Below are 20423 nucleotides of genomic sequence, written 5' to 3' on the forward strand. Positions count from 1 at the left end.
CCTTCTGCTTTTGTCTTTACCCTTCATTTTAGCAGGAAGTTCCTTGAGATGAAATCTTTTGCTTTCTTTCGACGGAGAAATGGCCTCGGGGCACACAGACAGTTTACAAAATCAAATGGTTTAAAGGTTTCATACAATTACATGTTTTCTGTCAGTCTCTTCCACTGAAGTTATTTTTATTATTTAATACGCAAAAGCACGGGGGGAAACCCTTTACATGAAACATCTAAGAATTTATTTCTTCCATAACCGCCCTGTGGAGCTGCAGTCAGGGTTTTTGGAAAGGTGCGCGATGCCTTCCACCAATGAGCTTGTTTTGCACACACCCCCTACGGGGATTAGGTTTCTTTCGTTTTCATTTCCCGGAAGGGTCGAATGTGAAAATAGTGCAGTTTGTTTTATTTGTTCATCGACAACATCGTGTTTTCTTTAAAAAAATGGAGTTTGGAAAGGTGTGACGCAATTTTTTTGAGTTACTCGAGGAATCAGCTTATGAGAAAAATAGCCCCGTTTTTCTGGTGCAAACTAAAAGATAAGGGACATTTACATGGCGAGCGTTTCCCCGTCACCTTTGATCAAGGTAAGTAAAAGTCTCTGGGGCTAAACTTCCAACAATCTAAGTCATTCTCCTAAACTTCAATCAGTTTTAATGTTTTATTAAACAGACATAGTCAATCTTGAACAGAAGCCAGTTTATGTTTTATTTAAAAAAAAGGTTGTTTTTTTTTTCTGCACTACTCTTCTGTTGTTTCCAATATCGTGTGTATGTTCTTAGCAAGAAACCAGTCCTTCAGCCATAATGCATGGGAGGGAGGTCAACCTTCCTCCAACTGTACATCACCCTCCCTCAAATCAACCTCCTTTGGTCAGTCCTCACACTCAGGAGGACCTGTGGCATCTACCTGGAAGACTGAGTGAGACCTATTTTTGACCATCTTAATGAAATTAATACATGTATTCATTTCCCATAAACAGTTTCACTCCACCTGTTAAAGTCAGTGTTTTCTGATTAGGAATAAATCCATCTCTGTGGGATAAGGAGGATGTTGCCCACTGGCTCCACTGGGCGCAGAAGGAGTACTCGTTACGCCGACCAGAAAAGGGACATTTTGAGATGAATGGCAGGGCCCTTTGCCTCCTGACAAAAGAAGACTTTAGACGCCGCTGTCCAAGCTCAGGTACAATTTAATCTCTTTTTTCATTATATGTAAAAAAGATATATTTCTTTTAATAATCTATGGTGGTTTTCCTCAAGGTGACGTTCTTTATGAGATCCTTCAATGTGTAAAGCAACAAAGGAGGAGTGTTGTTTGCCAGTCCCCTAATGTTTCTGCTCTGGCGGCGAGTGGACACATTCAGGCTCCGGTCAGCAGCCAGATACCACCTCACTCTGTCCAAGAGCCACAGTCTCCCATTGTCAGCCCAGGTCAGAACATGGACTTCTAGTCTCTTTTTGTTTTAGCCACACTACAAATGTCTTTCGATCTTTTTTTTACTAAGTGTATTGCACTTAGTAAGTAACATTTAGTAACATTTGCAAATCAAAACCTGCGTAGTGACATGAAAAATTTTGTACCCCTCTTTAGACTTTTTCACAATTTTTTACCTTGCAACCACAAACTTCAGTGTATTTCATCTGGGCTTTAAGTGATGGATAAACACAACGTAGTGCAGAATTGTCAAACTCAAATAGTTACATATCCAAAACACTATGTGTAATCATTAAGAAAACAATGCTAACACACCATCTTTACTTTGAAACATGGAGGTAGCACAATAATGCCAGGCGCTTCTTTTTGGCAGGAACACAGAAGTTGATTTGAGCTGATGCAAACATGTATGAAGATAAACACAGAACCATGTGGGGACAAATCCTACTAAAGGCTGCAAAAAAATAGATTAGGGTGGTCACATTTAGTAAGGACAACAACCCTAAACATAAAGCAAGACATCCAAGGTAATGGGTTTGAATGACCAAGTAAAAGCTCAGACATATGTTCAACTGGCGAGGCCATTGTTGTTTACAGATGCTCGTCATCCAATATTAGTTGGAACTATTTTGTCCCTTCCACTGAATAGACAAGAATTTTAGCTGGATGTGCAAAGCTGGGAGAGACATTATATTCACTAAAAAGGGTAGTGAATACAAATGCACATCACACTTATTAGATACTTATTTGTAAAAAAAAAAAAAAAAAAAAAAAAGAGTTGAAATGCCATGTTTCACCTTTCTTTTCCTCCAAACATATGCACTATTTTACATAAGTTTGCTAGCCAATAAAATCCTTTTTTTGGTTCATAGCATGGTGAAATTTGAAAAGGCTTGATGCTTATGCAAAGTTTTCCACAGCATTGTAAAGCTAAATTTGTTCTCCTTATCAGGAATAATGTGTTCAGCTTGGAATTTCTTCAGTTGCATTTTGGCAAGCGCAGACAAGAAAAACTAAATCCAAATTACACCACATAAAAAAAAGTGTCTTAAGGAGCACTGGGGTGGCATTTTCCAAACAATAATTTTAGAATTAAGGGGATCCAGCTGTATGATCACACCATACTAAAGTCAGATCAAAATCCGGAAAAGAAACTTAATAGAAACTAATGCAACATGTATAAAAAAAAGAATGCTATGAAGCATTTGCAGAAAGTTGTGAAACCAAGTACATATTCTTGTAGAAAGAAAGAAAAACAGTACAGAGAAACAAGTACTATAAATTCAGTGTGCTCAAATTCAATATTTGTTTTTGGTTTGGTGCATATCAAATCAGACTTGTTTATTCTAGAGAGTGTGTTGGCTAAGAGACTTTCTGATCAACATGTCTCAACACACTGAGGCTACGTTCATGCTCTTTCTTGCTGCATTTCTGAAGAGTCAAATCAAATTGCCTTATCTCTGCAACTTACCCAGCAATGACCATCACGAGTATTAAGAACCCTTTTTGACTTCCATTTAATGCTTTTTCCTTCGGCAAGTTATTGACGCAGGTGTTGCAAAATGCCTCCAAATAATGTTAAATGTTACTGTTTTTAATCGTCGTGTAGCCGTGAATTTATTTATTTATTACAATTCTTTCGACCATTTTGTTCAAAAAGAAAAGTGTTAACTCAAATACCAGTAACTTATGAGCTGCCTAATTCATAAAGCTGAACATGAGTGCAGTTGAGCCACATGCATTCCTGTTCTTTGACCCAACCACAACAGGGTGATTTCCATTCTAGGAAGACGGATGTGTGCTAATGGGAGGTAGCTGCATGGATTGTGGTATAATCTCACAACTCCATCGTCTTCCTTTTTGTTTTGGCTTTATTCGATGCCTTACAGAGCCCCATGTAAACCGATGAGAAAATATATTTTTACATTAAACTTTAAATTGATGTTTGATAACTCCTGTTTATGCAAAATTTTGAAGTTGTTGCAAGACATTGGTTTTACTTTCTGTTTAGCTTTTCACATTTCCTCATATTTCACTCTGACAGTTTTCCTTGCAGTCACTGCGGCAGCGCCTGCAGCTGTTGTAGCTACTGTGAGCAATCAGCCTGAGCCCATTTCTCCTCTCAGAGAGCGTCCGCCTGTTTTTTACCCTTACTCTGCTCCACTCACTCATAACAGTGAGTATTAAAAAAAACAACTATTCCAGAAATACTTGAATTCTCTGTCCTGCTCTATTGACCAAGATGGTTTATTTGTTTTATCTCTTTACTTTGCCTCTCTCATAGTTGGTTCTGCAGCTGTGTCTGTTTTACCTCCAAACCAAATTCAATCACTTCCTCTAAAAGAAAGCGTGATACAGGAGCCTCTCAACCTATCCAGCCGAGAGAAGCCAAGGAGCCCACTGCACAAAGCCAATGGACGCATACCAGGTACTGTCAACTTGGTTTGAAGAGTTGAACAATGATCTTAAGCTGTTTTTGTGGCCTCCAAACTTCTTGGATCTCAATCTATCAATCATACGTAGGACATGGCGAATAATCAAGTCTGATCCATGCAGGTTTCACCTTTGAACTTGCAATATTTTTGTATCAGATACCACCTCATACATTCAGGGATCCAGTTAAGCTTATGGCCTAAATATATATCTTTTGTGTTCTGGGGATGTCTACAATGGGTGAAAGAAGCTTAAACAGACATAATTTGTGTTTGGCCAGAGTGCAGACTGCTGTGGGACTACGTGTATCAGTTGCTGTGTGACGATCGTTACCAAGACTACATTCGGTGGGAAGATCCCGACACACATGTATTCAGGGTGGTTGACCCCAATGGACTGGCACGCCTCTGGGGAAACCACAAGGTGAGTCAAGAGATCTTCACCTCATGAGGAATTTGAACAGATTAAGGAAAATCAGGGCACACAGAACTGTCATATCAAGCAGTACAGACTTTTTTAGTGGCGTCTTTACTCCATTGACAGAACCGAGACAACATGACCTATGAGAAAATGTCTCGGGCTCTGCGGCACTACTACAAGCTTAACATCATCCAAAAGGAACGAGGACAAAAACTCCTGTTCAGGTCTCTGGTGATTTAGCTTTTTTCACCATTATGCTATTTTCTCTTCTCAAAAACCTAGCAATATCATGCTTACTGTTTTCCCACTGATTCCCCTCAGGTTTCTGAAACTCCCCCTTGACATCAAGAAACACCAAATTGACACATCTGGGTCCCCTGAACATACACCACCTCAGGATGCGGACTTTGCAGACAGCAGTCCTTTACAGGATCTCAGTGACGACCACTTTGAGGTTTCGCCTGACCGAGCTTCTCCACAGCCTCCCCCGACTGGTGCTCCAGTGGGATAGAGAAGAATAATATACAATTTAAATATTCAGGCAGAACAAATAAATGTATATTTATTCATTTTCAAAACAGTTTCGGTTTTGAAAATGATCCATGCTTGTACAGATTGACTTGAATATTCTAGATGTTTTCTGAGGTTGCGTTATGTGCTGTTCATCATTTTACATGTGAATGAACACTAACATTCAGGTAAAAAGAAATATGAAAAAAAATATCTTGATTCATCCATAAAATCATTGTAGCACATATGGGTTTGTTAAACACAATCACAATATGATTTCTGGGTTTATTTTCACAAACCATTCCAGTCTGGTATATAAGTAATAGCTGAAGCAGGGGCTAACTGTGATCAAACAAAATTTCTGCTGGTTCTGTTGTTTTAATATTTTTTTTTATAATGAAGAATTAGTTTTTGTGAGAGTTTTGGATGGTTGCTTTGCTTATGGAAATAAATGTTTTATATGACAGTCAAAATTTCTATTGCTGTTCATAAAAGTATTCACAACACTCGAACTGCTGCCGCCATGTTTTACAATAAAGTTGGAAACTATTAGCTTTCCACCACATATAACATTTTGAATGTATCCCAAAAAGTAAAGTTTAGTTGGTCATCTGACAGAAGCCTGATGTTTCACTTGTATATTATGGGAAGCTTTAAATGTAACTTCCCATGGCTTTCTGGAAACAACAAAGGTTGGCTTCCAAAACTATTAGAGCTCTCAATCTCTGTAGCTTCCCCAGATCCACTATGGGACTTCTATTTGATTCTCTGAGTGAAGTTCACCTGGCTCCAATCAGAGAATGAAGAATGTCCATTCTTCCTGTCAAGAAGGGACATTTCTTGACAGGTTTGCAGTTCAGCCAAACTTTCTACTTTTGATATTTTCAAAGCTTAGAATAATGTTTTCTAAGCTACGGCTTTATGTAACTTTTCCACAACTTTATTTCTGACCTGTCAAATGTTCTCAAACAAACTCTTGATGCTTTCATAGATGTGGGTTTCAAAGTTAAATTAAACACACATAGTGTTTCATAATGAGGTGACTTCTGAATGTAGCAGGTTGCACATGATTTTATGCAGAGATAACAGAATAAAAGGTGTGCATGCCACACTTTCGATTTTTATTCATACCCTTTGCTTTTATCCTTTACAAATTGAAAACACTTCTTGGAGTATGAATACTTTTAGAGGGCATCTTTTCATACAGCATCGTTTGCTAAAATAAAAATAAAATCTGTCTTTGCAGATGGGAAAGAGATCTTCCTTTACACTCTGTTGTTTAGGAGTGTGCCAAACTTGTACCTGCAGGGGATGCTGTGGAAGTGCTTTGGTTAAGCTGTTACCTCACTGCTTGCTTTCTCTCTCTTTTTTGGTTTATGTGTGTTTTGTGAAAATTGCAAGTTGCGCTGATGGTCTTTAAATCCCCCCAAAGCAAAGAAAAAAGCTGTTTGAATTTGGTTTGAAAAGTATTAGGAAATTAAGGAAAATCTAAATGAAATAAATACCACAGGCATTACATGTATTTTTGGGTGCGTTTTGCAGAAATAAACTATTGTAGATATCTTTTAAATTCGCTGGTGTATATCAGTCATAAGCCTATATTTTCTATGTAACAACATAATAAACTTAAGAGCTGAAAGTGCCTTCTGACTTAAACAAGAAGGCCTTGAAACTGCCAAATCACATGGCCATGACCAATACGATGTGTCCAATCGGGATGTATTTAAAAACTCTGCCTGACTAGCCCTCAAACACTTTTGACTGAATGCTTCATAAATGCCTGTTCCAACTTGGTATTTTTTATTTGCTGTTGACTCTCTAATGTTGATTAGATTAATGCTGATAAATAATTATTAGGTTGTTGACACTTTTCAAGATGCCCCATAGTATCTCCAGCTCTCACTTTCGTGAGGTTCCTTATGATATTTCCTTCTCTGGGTCTGGATTCCTGGCTACCTATCAGCTCGGGGTTGTTCTGTGCTTCCTGAAGTACACACCCTGGATCCTGCAATCGGCTCCCCACATCCTTGGTGCATCTGCCGGATCTGTGGTAGCAGCTGCAGCTGTCTGTGAAATCAACCCAGGTAAGTGAACTTGTTGATTGTTCTGAATTTACTTTGCTATTTGCGACTATGACTTTAACCTCAGTGTTCTTTCATGTCACAGCTGTCATTCGGGATGAGATCATCCTTTTTGTCAAACAGGTGATGGCTGCCCCACTTGGACCACTGAACCCTTCCGTCAATGTTTTCAAGTGGTTGGAAAGTGTTTTGCACAAGCATCTTCCTTCTGATGCACACCATTTTGCAAATGGTCGCCTTGGTGTTGCTGTGACACGACTGTCAGATGGGAAGCACCTAATCATGTCAGAATTTCAGTCCAAAGAAGATGTAGTGAAAGTAAGTTTGTGCTTGTGCAAAATATTATTATTTTTTCTCAAATAATAATATATTATTAACATTAATAATAATAGTGGAACACTGCATTCTAGTATTTAATGGTTTATTGTGGAAACCATTAAATAGATTGCATTACAGTGCATATATTGCAATCTGTCTTTATAACATGTCTATGTAATGTGTCTCCTTATACACTGTATAAGGAGACACATTATACACTGTGTCTCCTTAAACATGAGGGTACCAACATACCCTCATGTTTTAACTGTCTGATATTCAATCACACTTTAAAAGTGATTTTTATGACATCAAATGTTTCTTTTATCAGCTAATTCAGAATTGCCAAAATTATTTCTATTTGCTAGCAGTTAAAAAGGGTGAGATTCTTTTTTTTTTTCTTTTAGAAAAACTTGTTATTATTCTTTTCAAAGTCAGAACTTTGTGTTTCCTCTGGCAACAAAATATTTAGGCTCGTTCATGTCTGAATGTCTGATGCCTGACAGTGTTGATCTTTTTGAACCTGCCTTTGTTGTAGGTTGGCACCATCACAAATGATGATGTAAAACTGTCCACAGTTTTCCACTGTGAACAGTTTCACAAAATCAAAGTTTTTGAGCTTAATATCAAGTTATATTGTTATTCTCTCATCAAAATAGCACCTGGAGTATTGCTTTAATTCTTTCATGCATGGTTGAGTACAAATCTCCTAAGAATGGCTGTAAACGGCATAATGGAAAAGTGTTCTTGTGATGACGTCTTAAGAGACTCAAATTTCTTTTAAGTTATGTATGTTATATATAGTACACACCATTTTTATAACTACTGAATGTATCGTAGTTACTTGATTGTGCAATAAAACAAGATACATAACTTTGTCCCTTTAAAGCACAAAATTGATGACATTTATATCCGTGCTTTGTTTGTTGTCTAATAGTTACTTGTTGTGTGTTGTCTCTAGGCTCTCCTCTGTAGCTGTTTTGTCCCTGGATATTGTGGCTTTCTGCCTCCAGCCTTCAAAGGAGTGGTGAGCATTTCAGAAGAACATTGCGAACTAATTCCAGGAGTTTGCTAAGTCACAAGGTTTTTATGTGTCAACAGCACTATATTGATGGTGGCTTGAGTGGATTCCAGCCCTTTCTCTCTGAGCCATCCAGCCACACACTAACTGTATGCCCATTCTCTGGAGAAGCTGATATATGTCCAGCTGATCCTCCTTCTATGATGGACCTGGTAGCTCCTGGAACTTTTCTAAAGTTCAACATGGCTAACACCTTCAGAATCATCAATGGTCTTTACCCTGTGACTTTAGAGGTAAGATTCTGTATTGGACTTTTTCTTTTTTAGATAAAAGTTTTATTTTTTGCATTGCTAATGTGTTATACAGTAGTCTTATTGAATGACATTCAGAGAGTTCAGTAGTTAGAAATCTTACTTGTCTCTGTTTTATTCTAATGAATTGCCAACAACTTTTTTCAATTACCCCACTGTAGCAAACAATGCTGGGCAATAATCACATTATCCTAACATCCTAACACAGCTGAAAAAAATGTTTTATTTCCACAAAATCCACTATTTACACATAATTAAAATACTTATACATTTCATTACATTTCCTAAGACTTAGGAAGATCTAATTAGGGACTATTTTTTTCTTATAAGTTATTATGTCGAAATAGTACCTATGTCTTTCAACTTAGTAACTTGGCGTAACTGCATTATTGACAAGGTATTACACTATTAATTTAATATAAAACACAAAATGGCCAAAAGTATTACAATACTTAGCAGTTTTTGCATTACTAACCATCATTACAAAATTAGTTTTGAGACCCCACTCTCTGCTCATTTAACAAGACTAAGCTACACACACATTTTCACTTCAGGTTAAGCAGGTGAACTTTCCACAATGTCAGCATATATTTGTGTCGAGCTAAATTCCCTTGATTCAAAACAGTTCAAAACCCCTTATGTATCTAAGCCTAGTAACTATGTTATATAAACATTCATTGTTTTTAAAAGAGAGATTTAACTTGGTTTTGGTCTTTGAAAACATATGCAACTACTGACACATGGATTTCATATTGCCCTATAGTTGCACTGTTTGTTTACCCTTGTAGGCTGCAGAGCAAGCCTTCAATTTTGGCTACAAAGATGCCATCAACTTCCTTCAGCGCAATGGTGAGTCAAGTTAGAAATTAAATGCTTTAAGTTTACAAAGCATTTAATTTCTGTATTGATGTATTTATTACATTGATGTATTTACTTTCTTTTTTAGCTGTTGCTCTTGCAAAGATAGGGCATAGTGTATCCCACGGGTCCTCAAATGGTAACTCCACCAATCCAAAGACATCCAAAGTAGAGGAGCAGAAGATGAAAGGAGGGGAACAAACCGACCTGAAAACATTTTTCAAAGAACACAGATCCACGCAAATGTTCAGCTCCACCGTGCAAGAACCCAGTGAAGATCCTCTTCACCATTTTTACTTAATGAAGAATGGTAAGGTTCTCACTAAGCACAGACAATCATCTTTAGCAGCTAATTGATTAATGTTAAAATTTACTGAATTGTTTAGCCAAACAAGAGTTATCTGTAAACCATAGGGTGGTAATCACAATCAGAACATCTCTAAGAAAACATGCATTCTCAAAGTCAAAGCAATGAGTCATTCTGTTGACATCTGACATTACTAACCACTGCTTCATGAAGGCAGCTTTAGAGTACTGAGAGACATGGCTTTCAGTTCAAAGAAATAATGAAACAATGTAACAATGGATTTTTTTCAAATTATTAAGCTGCATTTGGAGTGGTATTTGTCTTTAAAATTGAGATCAGTATACTGATTTATTCCATTAACTGTGTTCTTTTATCTTTCAGTTCTGATGGGGAATGTGACAACTTATCTGAGTATGTTTGGGTTACCAGTGAGGATCTTCTCTCATCTGCTTCTACCTCTCGTGGTGTCATTCTATGCTGTGCTCCAAAGGAGACAAGGGTAATTAATACTTAAGGCAACACAAAATGTTTTTTTTTAATCAAAACTGGTCTGATGTGAAAGTAGAAATTACCCTTTGTTAAACAAGGAATTGTGATACATGGTGATCTACCATATGTTTTGGGGAGCGTTCAGTTTCATAAGCCACCACCAGGGCTAATTAATGCCAGAGCTGATAAATAAAAATATACATTAAAGGAACCCGTCAGGCTAAAAGATCCTGATGCATAATCACATCATGCATGGATTTTTGGGTAAATATTCTATGGACTCAGGAGACAAAAGTGGAACTTTTTGAAAGGTGTGCATCCTTTGGCATATAACGAACGCATTCACTTAGTGATCTATAAGTAGATCACCAAGTGAACATAGATCACCAAGTGAACATAGATCACCAAGTGAATGCGTTCGTTACATGCCAAAGGATCTATCTATGGTGATGCACGCACACCTTTTGGTGTGCGTGCATCACCATAGATAGATAGGACATAAATCACCAAGTGAACATAGATCAATTACACAGGGATTAATGTCTTTAAGCCTTTATATTTGTATATTACAAGCTTAATCATGCTGTCTTTGTCTGGTAAAATGATGAATGTGACTCTAAAGAGGAAACATTTGTTTTTACAGCCAGATATATATGTTAACACAATTTAACCATAACTATGTATTTTTTTTCACTTAGACTGAAAATACAGCTTAAAGACGTCCCTGAGTTTCTTGTTTGGAATTGGTATTTCATAGGACATTGTGGGCTTTTCTTCCTGAACATTTTCATCTGTAGCCTCAAGAAACTAATAGAAGACCGGTAAGATGTTCTTCACCTCGACCTGGAAATGTTATTACATGCTTTGATATGGAGATATTGTTTTTACCATGAACACAAGCTTTCCATTTAATTTTAGCAACTCAATTCTGACTTGATTTGACTGAAATGAACTGACTTTGTGTTTTAGGTTAACACGGATCATCTTGCTGCTGCAATGGCTAAGGGTCTACACACAGCACAAAGACAGGTGAGAGGAGAAGGATTTATTACTTTCTGATGTACTTTTTGATTTCAAAAGAAATCAGCCGCAGGAGCATTTGAAAAATGATGAGTCTCTTTATCTCAGGTTAATGGAACCACAGAAAAACAATGTATATCGCTTGTACAATTAGCAGAAATGTAAAGATATATATTCTTTTGGGTAGGATGTTAGAGCTGTTTGGGTTTAACAATATAACCAATTATTTCCAATTAGGTTTTAAAGAACAAAAAATAATAATAAAAATATATATATATATATTGTACTCTACTTCTGTTTCGTTTAAATCCATCATTTACTAAAATTAAAGCCAGAATAACTTACAATATAATGTTCAGGTGTAAAGCCTGAGAGCCTTTAAACCTGAAAACAACACTTAAGTTTTTTAGATTAGTTGATTGAATTTAGCTATTAAAAATAAATCAATAAAACTCATCAGTCTCCTAATTTTCCTGTTTTCATATTTTTTTGATCAGCATTTAGGATTAAAAAAATACAGCCAGCTGAAATTGTAGTTTAATGAGTAAAGACGTACGATATATTGGCATTAACATTAGTATCAGCCGATGTCAGCTGTCTTTTTTTTTTTCCCATATCTATATATATTGGTCTTTTTTGTTTGCGAACACTGTGGAGATTGTGACCTTGATTCAGTAAAATTACAGTGTCTGTATAAAATGCACTACTATCCCAGGTTTATTGACGTAAAAAAATTAAACCATGATGACCAATTTAAAAACTTTGTTGGCATATGTGACATTTACCTAATTCAACTTGACTACAAACATAGATTTGTAAAAGAAAAAATTGAAACCATGTTGCACTATTGTGAACACTCCTAAACAATTACAAGGTTGAGGCTTTATTAACTTTTGGTGGTACACCAGCTAGAATTTCTCTTCATCCTCATGTTTCTGACACACAACTGCAGGATTTTAGTCTAAACCTGCTGGTATATTAAATAGTAAATAGTAAATGGCTTGTACTTGCATTGAGCTTTATGAAGTCCAGAGGACACCAAAGTGCTTCACACTACATTTAGTCTGTCTGTTGCTTTTGCACAATGCGATTATTTTTTATCCCTTTTCATTGCTCTACAAAATATATATTATTACATTGTTTATACTTTAACCTAACAGATTAGCTTGTTTATCATTTGCATTATGCTGAGCTAATATTGGTAAGATTGTAAGAAATTTGGGGCTATAGTCATGTGTCAGAAGCAGACAGTAACTGAACACATTTATAACCGTTACAGTAATTGAAAATATTAAGCACTCTGATCCACTAAAACCACATTTATTACACAGTATAAAATGCTGACATTTATGAATGTCAGGCTACTGTCACAGACTCTTATTCTCACAGGGAAATACAGAGCTACAGTCTGATTTTCTTGTTTGTTTCTGTTTTGTCTGTTTTATTGTGTCCTTGGGTGTTTTTCACATTTAGAGAGAAGGTGTGGAGAAAAAATGCCTCAGGTCTGTGATAACAGTTACCAGGAACGGGTATTCCTTGTAAAACACTTCTTTTGAATTCAGTGTGTTGTTCACATTTTTATTGCTTGTCTTATCCAGTCAGTTTCTCAAAATTTTCAATGCATTTTTTTTCTAATTTTTGATTAGTGCTGCTAAGTTTTTCAGTAAATGTGTTTGGAGTCTTAGTTTTGTTTTTTTTTCTTTTAAAATACACTGACATGACAAACCTGTTAAGTCAAACTTGAATAAAAAAAAAAGCGAGCAGAAGTGAAACACTGTATTGTTCTAAATTGGTCTCACAGAGACATTTTAAAACTTGTGATTAAATAGCAGCTCTTATGCTTTACTGCTATAACCAGAAGATGAGACATACATCTTGTTCCCAGAGTTTTTTTTAACCACTTTTGCCCAGAGTAAATGTTCAATTTCTAGAATGTCCTGTTTCCGTTTTGTGCATTTCAACCACAATCGAGTTGAAGCCTCAGATGACTGTGGGGCTCTTGGAAGAGGAGATTGTTGACAGCAGCTGCTTTGTCAAAGTGCAGAGTTACTTGTATAATGGTCTTTGTGTGCTTATATGTTTATTATGGTTAGGTCGCTACTTTATCTAAATGCCACTTGCCCAGATTGAGTAATATTTTACAAATATTTGTTGAAATGTGCCCAGTAGCTCTCTGTAATTTAGCACAAATTTACTATTTTAGTCTCACCAACTATGATGTTTTCCCCGTTTTATGAATGAAATTAAATAAATGCAACAACAAAGTGTTTTGTAAGCATTATTTGGCAGTCAGTGATAAATATGTAAAGGACAAAACATCTCTTTGTAAGTTTATTTATTTCTGCTGTCACTGAAGTGACCATCTACACACAATACAAACACTGCTTCTGGTGACCTTGTTGTTTTATCTTAAAAACGTATTTTTCTCTTACTTCCTACACTTGGAAATAAGAGGAACTCAGGGATTTTTCTGCCCTAACTCAGTGATTACACAAAAGTCTACATGTTTAGAATTAAGATTAATGACAATCAAACCGTCAAAATATATTTAAACATCCAAAAGGTTAGCAAAGCACTTTACAGTGAAAATAAAACATGAAGTCACTGTAAAGCCAGAACAGTCAGTAACTGGGAACAAAATGGGCATTTTTACACCACTTTCTATTTCTAATAAAATAAAATGTCACAACTATTGTTGCATATTGTTCCTTTATTTGTATTTTATTTTTTCTAAAGTTTAAACGTTTCAACTTTTTGCCTGTTTGCTGTTGCCACTTGAAAGCCAAAGTCAAGTTTCTTGGTTTTGAATACAGCTTTGGCCAATGAAGTGGATTTTGAAAATAAACCAAAACGCACATGCATGCACGCCCCCACACACGCGCGCATCCCCCCCCCCCCCCCCCCCCCCCCCACACACACCCCAACACACACACACACACACGCACGCCCCCCTCCCCCTCCACACAATAATAATGAACTATAACAAATTAAAAGCATATAAAAGGGTCATATTGCCCTTGTAGATAGTAGGAGCAGAGTGAAAGTGATGATACAATGATGACAACAAACAAACACAACTACTGTGAGGACAACAGGAGGATCTGACATCGAGTGACTAAACGAGAAGCCCTCGCAATGGAGATTTTGATTACTGGATGCAACATAATTAAACATTAAATAATCATTAAATTAAATTAAATAAATGTGTAAATGAGCAGATGAGGAACAGGCGTAAGAAGACCAGGAAACTGAAGCACTGAGTAAAAGTAACACGAGTAATCTGAAACGCAAGAAAAATGAGACACTCAAAGCTCAACAGATCATGGTGACAGTAAAATCAATTTAAAAATGTGGAAACAAAGAAACAAAAATCACCTAAAATGTGTGCCATCACAGTGGCGCTAAGTATTAGAAGCCAATTGGAATAAATAAGTCTTAAGTTGTGACATAAAAAGCACCAGATCGTCAGTTTAGCATAAATTATGGGGAAGTTTTTTCCACATCCTGTAAGCAGCACAGGCAAAAACAACGACCATCCAGTTGTTTATAACTTGACCATGGTAAGGTGAATTAATTGGAAGACCTCTCATATGATAAAGAAGAATGAAAATTTCTGAGACTGGGGTGAATATTACTTACATACTGTAACTAATAAAGACTAATAACTATTTATTCAAGTCTATTTGTTTAAGAGACCATGCTCCTGCCTGTGGAACAACTACAAATTTCTAGAATTCAGCTGAAACTTGCACCATCAGCTGATTTAATTATGAATGAAGGGAAATACTTGTGTGAGTGTTTGATATTGAATCTAAATGAGAACAAAAAGAAAAAAAAAACATGGTAATTTATCAATGCTTTGATAAATATTGTAGTAGTTCTCCCAGTCACAATAGTAATATTTTTTGTAACTCTGCTCTTTGCTTTCCTTCTAACCTCAGCTTTTTTGTGCCCTTCTAACTTATCTGTAATGTCCCTCACTCCTTGTCCATTATCTCGAAATCGTTGTGGAACTTTCCGTCTTGACGTCTCGTTAATGATGAAGCACTCTCATGCATCTTTAAGCACTTGACAGGAATCTTCCACAGTGAAGTCTCAGTTTGTGCAACACAGCAACTCTGAGAGGTATTCTTGTTTCTTGTATTATTTGTCTCCCAACTGGACTGGGACTTGTTGCATGTTGCATTCTTTAGGAACTCTATTAGGTCTTCTTACATCTCGATGCAATGAGGCATGGGATCCCCCGTCTTCCTGCATTTGAATCATTTAGAGAGAGTCTGTGCTTAAAGCTGCTGTAAAGAGACAAGGAAGTTCTGGATGGAAAATGCAGCCTTTTGTGGTATTTTGTCAAAGACATATCACAGACATATTAGGAAACAAGGAACTAAATTCAGTTTGAGAAAATATAAAGACTTGACAAAAGTCCATTGTGGGGACCAATTCCATGAAAAAATACAGTTTTTGATTTGTATTTGCTTGTTTGACACTGATATAGTTCAGAGCTTTATGCAAATTTTAATATCACACCAAGAAGAAGACTGGAAAAATCCTAAAGGAGAATGTCCATCAGTCATTTTGAGACCATAAGCTTGAATACACCAGTAAGTTCACTTTAGCATGGCTCCAAAAAATAAAAATAAAATAAAAAATCTCGAATAAAGGTTTTGGAGTGGTCATAGTCTTGGCCTTAAACATTTGTTTTTGTAGACCTAAGTGTGGCTGAATTAAAACAATTCCATATAGAAGAGTGAAGCAAAACTCCTCCACAGAACTCAAATGACTCCTGTGTTTGCAAACGCTTGATAGCAGCTATAGCCACTAATGGTGACATAACCAGCCATTGTCTTATAAAATTGACTTTTTTAAACTTTACATCATGTTTTAATGTTGTGAAGCTTTAATCATTTAATCTCCCAGGGCAGCCATTATGTAGTGGCTAAACGCTTGCTTATGAAATGCGCTACCTATTTACCCAAAGCTCTGCCTTGGAGCTTCATTCTCCAGTCAAACATTCAGCCCGCAGAGCACCCCACACCCATACACACACACACACGCACACCCCTACCCACCCCCAAACACCCCAACACACACACACACACACGCCCACACACAAAAAAAGATAAAAAGAAGATGAAATCTGTGAAGAGGGAAATACTTATAACAGTTCAATTTCTAATAAAACTGTAATATAATGTTCAGCATTGGTCCAGCAACCCCACTGACTTTAAAACAACTGAGCTTTGAGTGAAACACATAATTGTGTATACCTACTAGTTTCAGAGTCACAGTTCTTCTTTGCAAGGTAAGATGCACGACTGGACAAAAATAACCTAAACATTTCATTTCAGCTGGTACAAAAACAGCCACTGAAAAATTCTCACATTTTCTATTGATACTATTTTACACCTACGTAATACGGCAGAGTGTTACTTTTTTTCAAAAATCTGTCCATTGCGATATGCTGCCCTCATGTGAAGACGTTATCAGCCTAGACATAAATTAAAATCTTCCATCTCTCAAACCCAATTGCATCTAGTGAGTTTTTCAACTCTCAACCCCGTTACCGGGGCTGCTCGTAAGGTATCATTATGTCCAACAGTCCATTATGCAGACTAGGTGGCATGTGACCTCACAGCTCCTGTTTCTTCATAAGCATCAATCACCCCTCCTTTCCCTCGTTTCATTTACATCTCTGTTTCTCACAATGACCTTGAGGGCTCCATAGTGTCAGTACAGTGTAAAATGTAACGTCAAACTCTAGAACTGAAGGTTTGATATGTTCTCTGCAGAGTTTACAGCCGACAGTGACTAGAATGACTTGGAAATATTCTAATGAGGAGGTGATTAAAAACACTTACTTGTTCTACTTCAGCTTGAAATTTTGGAAACATGTTCACAGTCATTGTTCATAGTCTTGCATAACGATACAACAGTTGTAATGTGACAACACAATTCAGCTCCAAAGTTGCATGTGAGTATGTTTTAATCTGCATTGCAAATGAGCAATTTCTTCAAGAAGTTGTTAAGATTGTGTTATTCATTGTGTTGCTCCCTGCTGCTTACTGAGTTTTTTTTCTTCTGCTGGGGCAGCGACAGTATCATGCTTGATGTCAAAAAACATCACTCTTTAATTTATTCCTTAAATGGGTATGCTGTCATGAGGTGTGGTGCGGGTTGGTGGTGAGGCAGACGCTATTGACCCAGATGAGATGAATAATGGATGTTTAATAGAAAATAAGTCCAGAAACACGGCAGCTCGCACAGAGACACACCGACGACGAACAGACTAGACATTGACGAGGACCCGACGAGGAACAAGGAACACAGGTGGAGTTAAATACATGGGAGGGTAATGACAGAACGAGACACACCTGGGAACAATCAAGGGGAGGACAGGACAACGAAGAGACGCAAGGACACAAAAAACTCTAAATGAACACAGAAAACACAGATCCTGACAGTACCCCCCCCTCAAGGGCGGCTACCAGACGCCCACAAAACAAAAACCCAACAAGGGTGGGCGGAGGGGCGCTGGACGGGGGGCCAGAGTCCAGAAAAAACAAAAAACAACCCACCATTGCGGGCGGAAACACAGGGAGGGCCAAGAGTCCAAAAACAACAAAAAACTACCCACAGGGTGGGCGGAGGCAAAGGAGGCGGGAACCACGGAGGTGGTCTGGCGGTCGTCCGCGGCGGCGGGAACCACGGAGGCGGTCCGGCGGCCGTCCGCAGCGCTGGAGGCGGGAACCCCGGAGGCGGTCCGGCGGCCGTCCGCGGCGCTGGAGGCGGGAACCACGGAGGCGGTCCGGCGGCCGTCCGCGGCGCTGGAGGCGGGAACCACGGAGGCGGTCCAGCGGCCGTCCGCGGCGCAGGAGGTGGCAATGGGGAGTCCCGGGGGCCGCCCTCAGACGGCGATGACGAGCCCCCCGAGGCAGGGTCTCTGGTGGAGCACAGGGGGTCTCAGTGGGAACGCCAGGAGTCTGAGTCGGAACACTGGGAGTCTTATGAGGAACGCAGGGGGTCTTGGTCGTCGGGGTCTCGGAAGGAACGTAGAGGGTCTCGGGAGTCGGGGTCTCGGAAGGAACGCAGAGGGTCAGGGTCTCAGGAGGAACGCTGGGGGTCTCGGTCTCAGGAGGAACACTGGGGGTCTCGGTCTCAGGAGGAACACTGGGGGTCTCGGTCTCAGGAGGAACGCAGAAGGTCAGGGTCGGAACGCAGGGAGTCTCTGGAGGAACGCAGGGAGTCAGAGTCGGAACACAGGGAGTCAGAGTCGGAACGCAGGGAGTCAGAGTCGGAACGCAGGGAGTCAGAGTCGGAACGCAGGGAGTCTCTGGAGGAACGCAGGGAGTCTCTGGAGGAACGCAGGGAGTCTGAGTCGGAACGCAGGGAGTCTCGGAAGGAACGCTGGGGGTCTGGGTCTCGGAAGGAACACTGGGAGTCTCGGAAGGAACACTGGGAGTCTCGGAAGGTGCGCCGGCTGGAACGCCGGCTGATTCGGCCTCGGGTGCGCCGGCTGGAACGCCGGCTGATTCGGCCTCGGGTGCGCCGGCTGGAACGCCGGCTGATTCGGCCTCGGGTGCGCCGGCTGGAGGTGAGCCGGAGCAGAGCCTCGGGGCCGGTTGCGGGGGCGAGCCGGAGCGGAGCCTCGGGGCCGGTTGCGGGGGCGAGCCGGAGCGGAGCCTCGGGGCCGGTTGCGGGGGCGAGCCGGAGCGGAGCCTGGGAAACGGCTGCGGGGGCGAGCCGCAGCGAAGCCTTGGAAACGGCTGCGGGGGCGAGCCGCAGCGAAGCCTTGGAAACGGCTGCGGGGGCGAGCCGCAGCGAAGCCTTGGAAACGGCTGCGGGGGCGAGCCGCAGCGAAGCCTGGGAACCGGCTGCAGGGGCGGGCCGGAGCGGAGCCTGGGAACCGGCAGCGGAGGTGACAGCTCCGGAAGGCGACGAGGGGCCGGGTCCACCGGCGGCTCACGTCGCTGTCTCCGGGCTGACCGTGGAGGTGGCGGCTCCGGAAAGCGACGAGGGGCCGGGTCTGCCGGCGGCTCACGTCGCTGTCTCCGGGCAGACAGCGGAGGTGCTGGCTCCGGAAAGCGACGAGGGGCCGGGTCTGCCGGCGGCTCACGTCGCTGTCTTCGGGCAGACAGCGGAGGTGGCGGCTCCGGAAAGCGACGAGGGGCCGGCTCCACCGGCGGCTCAGGTCGCTGGCTTCCCGGACGGAGGTATCGACGGGGGCCGTATCCGGGGGGTGCCAACACCAGTCTTGTCCCCCGGAAAAGCTCCCGCTGCAAGTCGGCGAGGGCTTCCACTAGCTCCCTCTCCTCCCTGCCGGATCTCCGCCTCCTTCCGCTCTGCTCCTTTGGTCGGAACCTCGCTCCAGCTGGGTCCATTATAGCAGCCTCACCGATCGGTATGGTCGGGTCCTTCTGTCATGAGGTGTGGTGCGGGTTGGTGGTGAGGCAGACGCTATTGACCCAGATGAGATGAATAATGGATGTTTAATAGAAAATAAGTCCAGAAACACGGCAGCTCGCACAGAGACACACCGACGACGAACAGACTAGACATTGACGAGGACCCGACGAGGAACAAGGAACACAGGTGGAGTTAAATACATGGGAGGGTAATGACAGAACGAGACACACCTGGGAACAATCAAGGGGAGGACAGGACAACGAAGAGACGCAAGGACACAAAAAACTCTAAATGAACACAGAAAACACAGATCCTGACATATGCAACAATATGAAAATGTAGTTTTATGATTATCTTGAGCAACTTGATCACAGTTATCAATATTAGCAAAGTTTTGTTAAAATGCATTGAAAATATGACAAAAGAATTATTACAGTTGTGAGATAATTCACAAAGAATGAAAGCAACTGCATAAATACAATAATCAAAATCACATAGCGGTATTAAACGCTACGTATTATCAAATTTGACTACTGTGCTTAACTGCTGTCATGAAAAAAATAGTCAGCAGCTTGAAACCCACAATAGAACTATTCGAGCCAAACAAAGTTGATCAAACTAAATATTTAATTAGCAAGCTAAATATTTAGCTATGAGCTCAGTTTTTCATTTGAAGCTAAATATTCAGTTAGCAAGCTAGTTAGCCTCACACTAAATATCTTGCTCCAAAAGAAATATTTAGTTAGCAAGCTAAATATTTAGTTCGAAGCTAAACATTTACCAACTACATATTTAGTTCAGAGCTAAATATTCTGTTTGTAGCTT

At 40.0% G+C, this 20423-nt stretch overlaps 2 protein-coding genes across 4 annotated transcripts; both read left to right on the top strand.

Moving 5' to 3' along the window:
* The first annotated feature begins 51 nt into the window (after window positions 1–51).
* etv7 (ETS variant transcription factor 7) lies at window positions 52–5266 on the top strand. 2 transcript variants are annotated; one of them, XM_032566011.1, is made up of 9 exons: window positions 52–580; window positions 776–914; window positions 1014–1178; window positions 1256–1426; window positions 3475–3606; window positions 3715–3858; window positions 4144–4286; window positions 4407–4507; window positions 4605–5266. In XM_032566011.1, the coding sequence occupies exons 1-9, from the start codon at window positions 548–550 to the stop codon at window positions 4792–4794; spliced, it is 1218 nt and encodes a 405-aa protein (XP_032421902.1). In that variant the 5' UTR covers window positions 52–547; the 3' UTR covers window positions 4795–5266. The 2 variants fall into 2 exon arrangements, with proteins under 2 accessions (XP_032421902.1, XP_032421910.1); XM_032566019.1 differs by having other exon boundaries at window positions 3487–3606.
* A 1157-nt stretch (window positions 5267–6423) lies between these two features.
* On the top strand, window positions 6424–13459 carry pnpla1 (patatin-like phospholipase domain containing 1). Of its 2 annotated transcripts, none has more exons than XM_032565990.1 (10): window positions 6424–6877; window positions 6960–7192; window positions 8151–8216; window positions 8291–8503; window positions 9310–9370; window positions 9468–9689; window positions 10068–10185; window positions 10874–10996; window positions 11145–11204; window positions 12669–13459. In XM_032565990.1, the coding sequence occupies exons 1-10, from the start codon at window positions 6670–6672 to the stop codon at window positions 12703–12705; spliced, it is 1341 nt and encodes a 446-aa protein (XP_032421881.1). In that variant the 5' UTR covers window positions 6424–6669; the 3' UTR covers window positions 12706–13459. The 2 variants fall into 2 exon arrangements, with proteins under 2 accessions (XP_032421881.1, XP_032421889.1); XM_032565998.1 differs by having other exon boundaries at window positions 6761–6877; window positions 6998–7192.
* The last annotated feature ends 6964 nt before the right edge of the window (window positions 13460–20423 follow it).

Source organism: Xiphophorus hellerii, chromosome 1 (assembly GCF_003331165.1).
Source record: "Xiphophorus hellerii strain 12219 chromosome 1, Xiphophorus_hellerii-4.1, whole genome shotgun sequence".
Taxonomy (NCBI): domain Eukaryota; kingdom Metazoa; phylum Chordata; class Actinopteri; order Cyprinodontiformes; family Poeciliidae; genus Xiphophorus; species Xiphophorus hellerii.

Excerpts from the sequence above, each read along its gene's own strand:
- etv7 (XM_032566011.1), top strand. The coding sequence starts at position 548 with ATGGCGAGCGTTTCCCCGTCACCTTTGATCAAG. Across the intron at positions 581-775 it reads CCCCGTCACCTTTGATCAAG|CAAGAAACCAGTCCTTCAGC; the intron begins GTAAGTAAAAGT and ends GTATGTTCTTAG. Across the intron at positions 1,427-3,474 it reads GTCTCCCATTGTCAGCCCAG|TTTTCCTTGCAGTCACTGCG; the intron begins GTCAGAACATGG and ends TCACTCTGACAG.
- pnpla1 (XM_032565990.1), top strand. The coding sequence starts at position 6,670 with ATGCCCCATAGTATCTCCAGCTCTCACTTTCGTGAGGTTCCTTATGAT. Across the intron at positions 7,193-8,150 it reads CCAAAGAAGATGTAGTGAAA|GCTCTCCTCTGTAGCTGTTT; the intron begins GTAAGTTTGTGC and ends TGTTGTCTCTAG. Across the intron at positions 9,690-10,067 it reads TTTTTACTTAATGAAGAATG|TTCTGATGGGGAATGTGACA; the intron begins GTAAGGTTCTCA and ends TTTATCTTTCAG.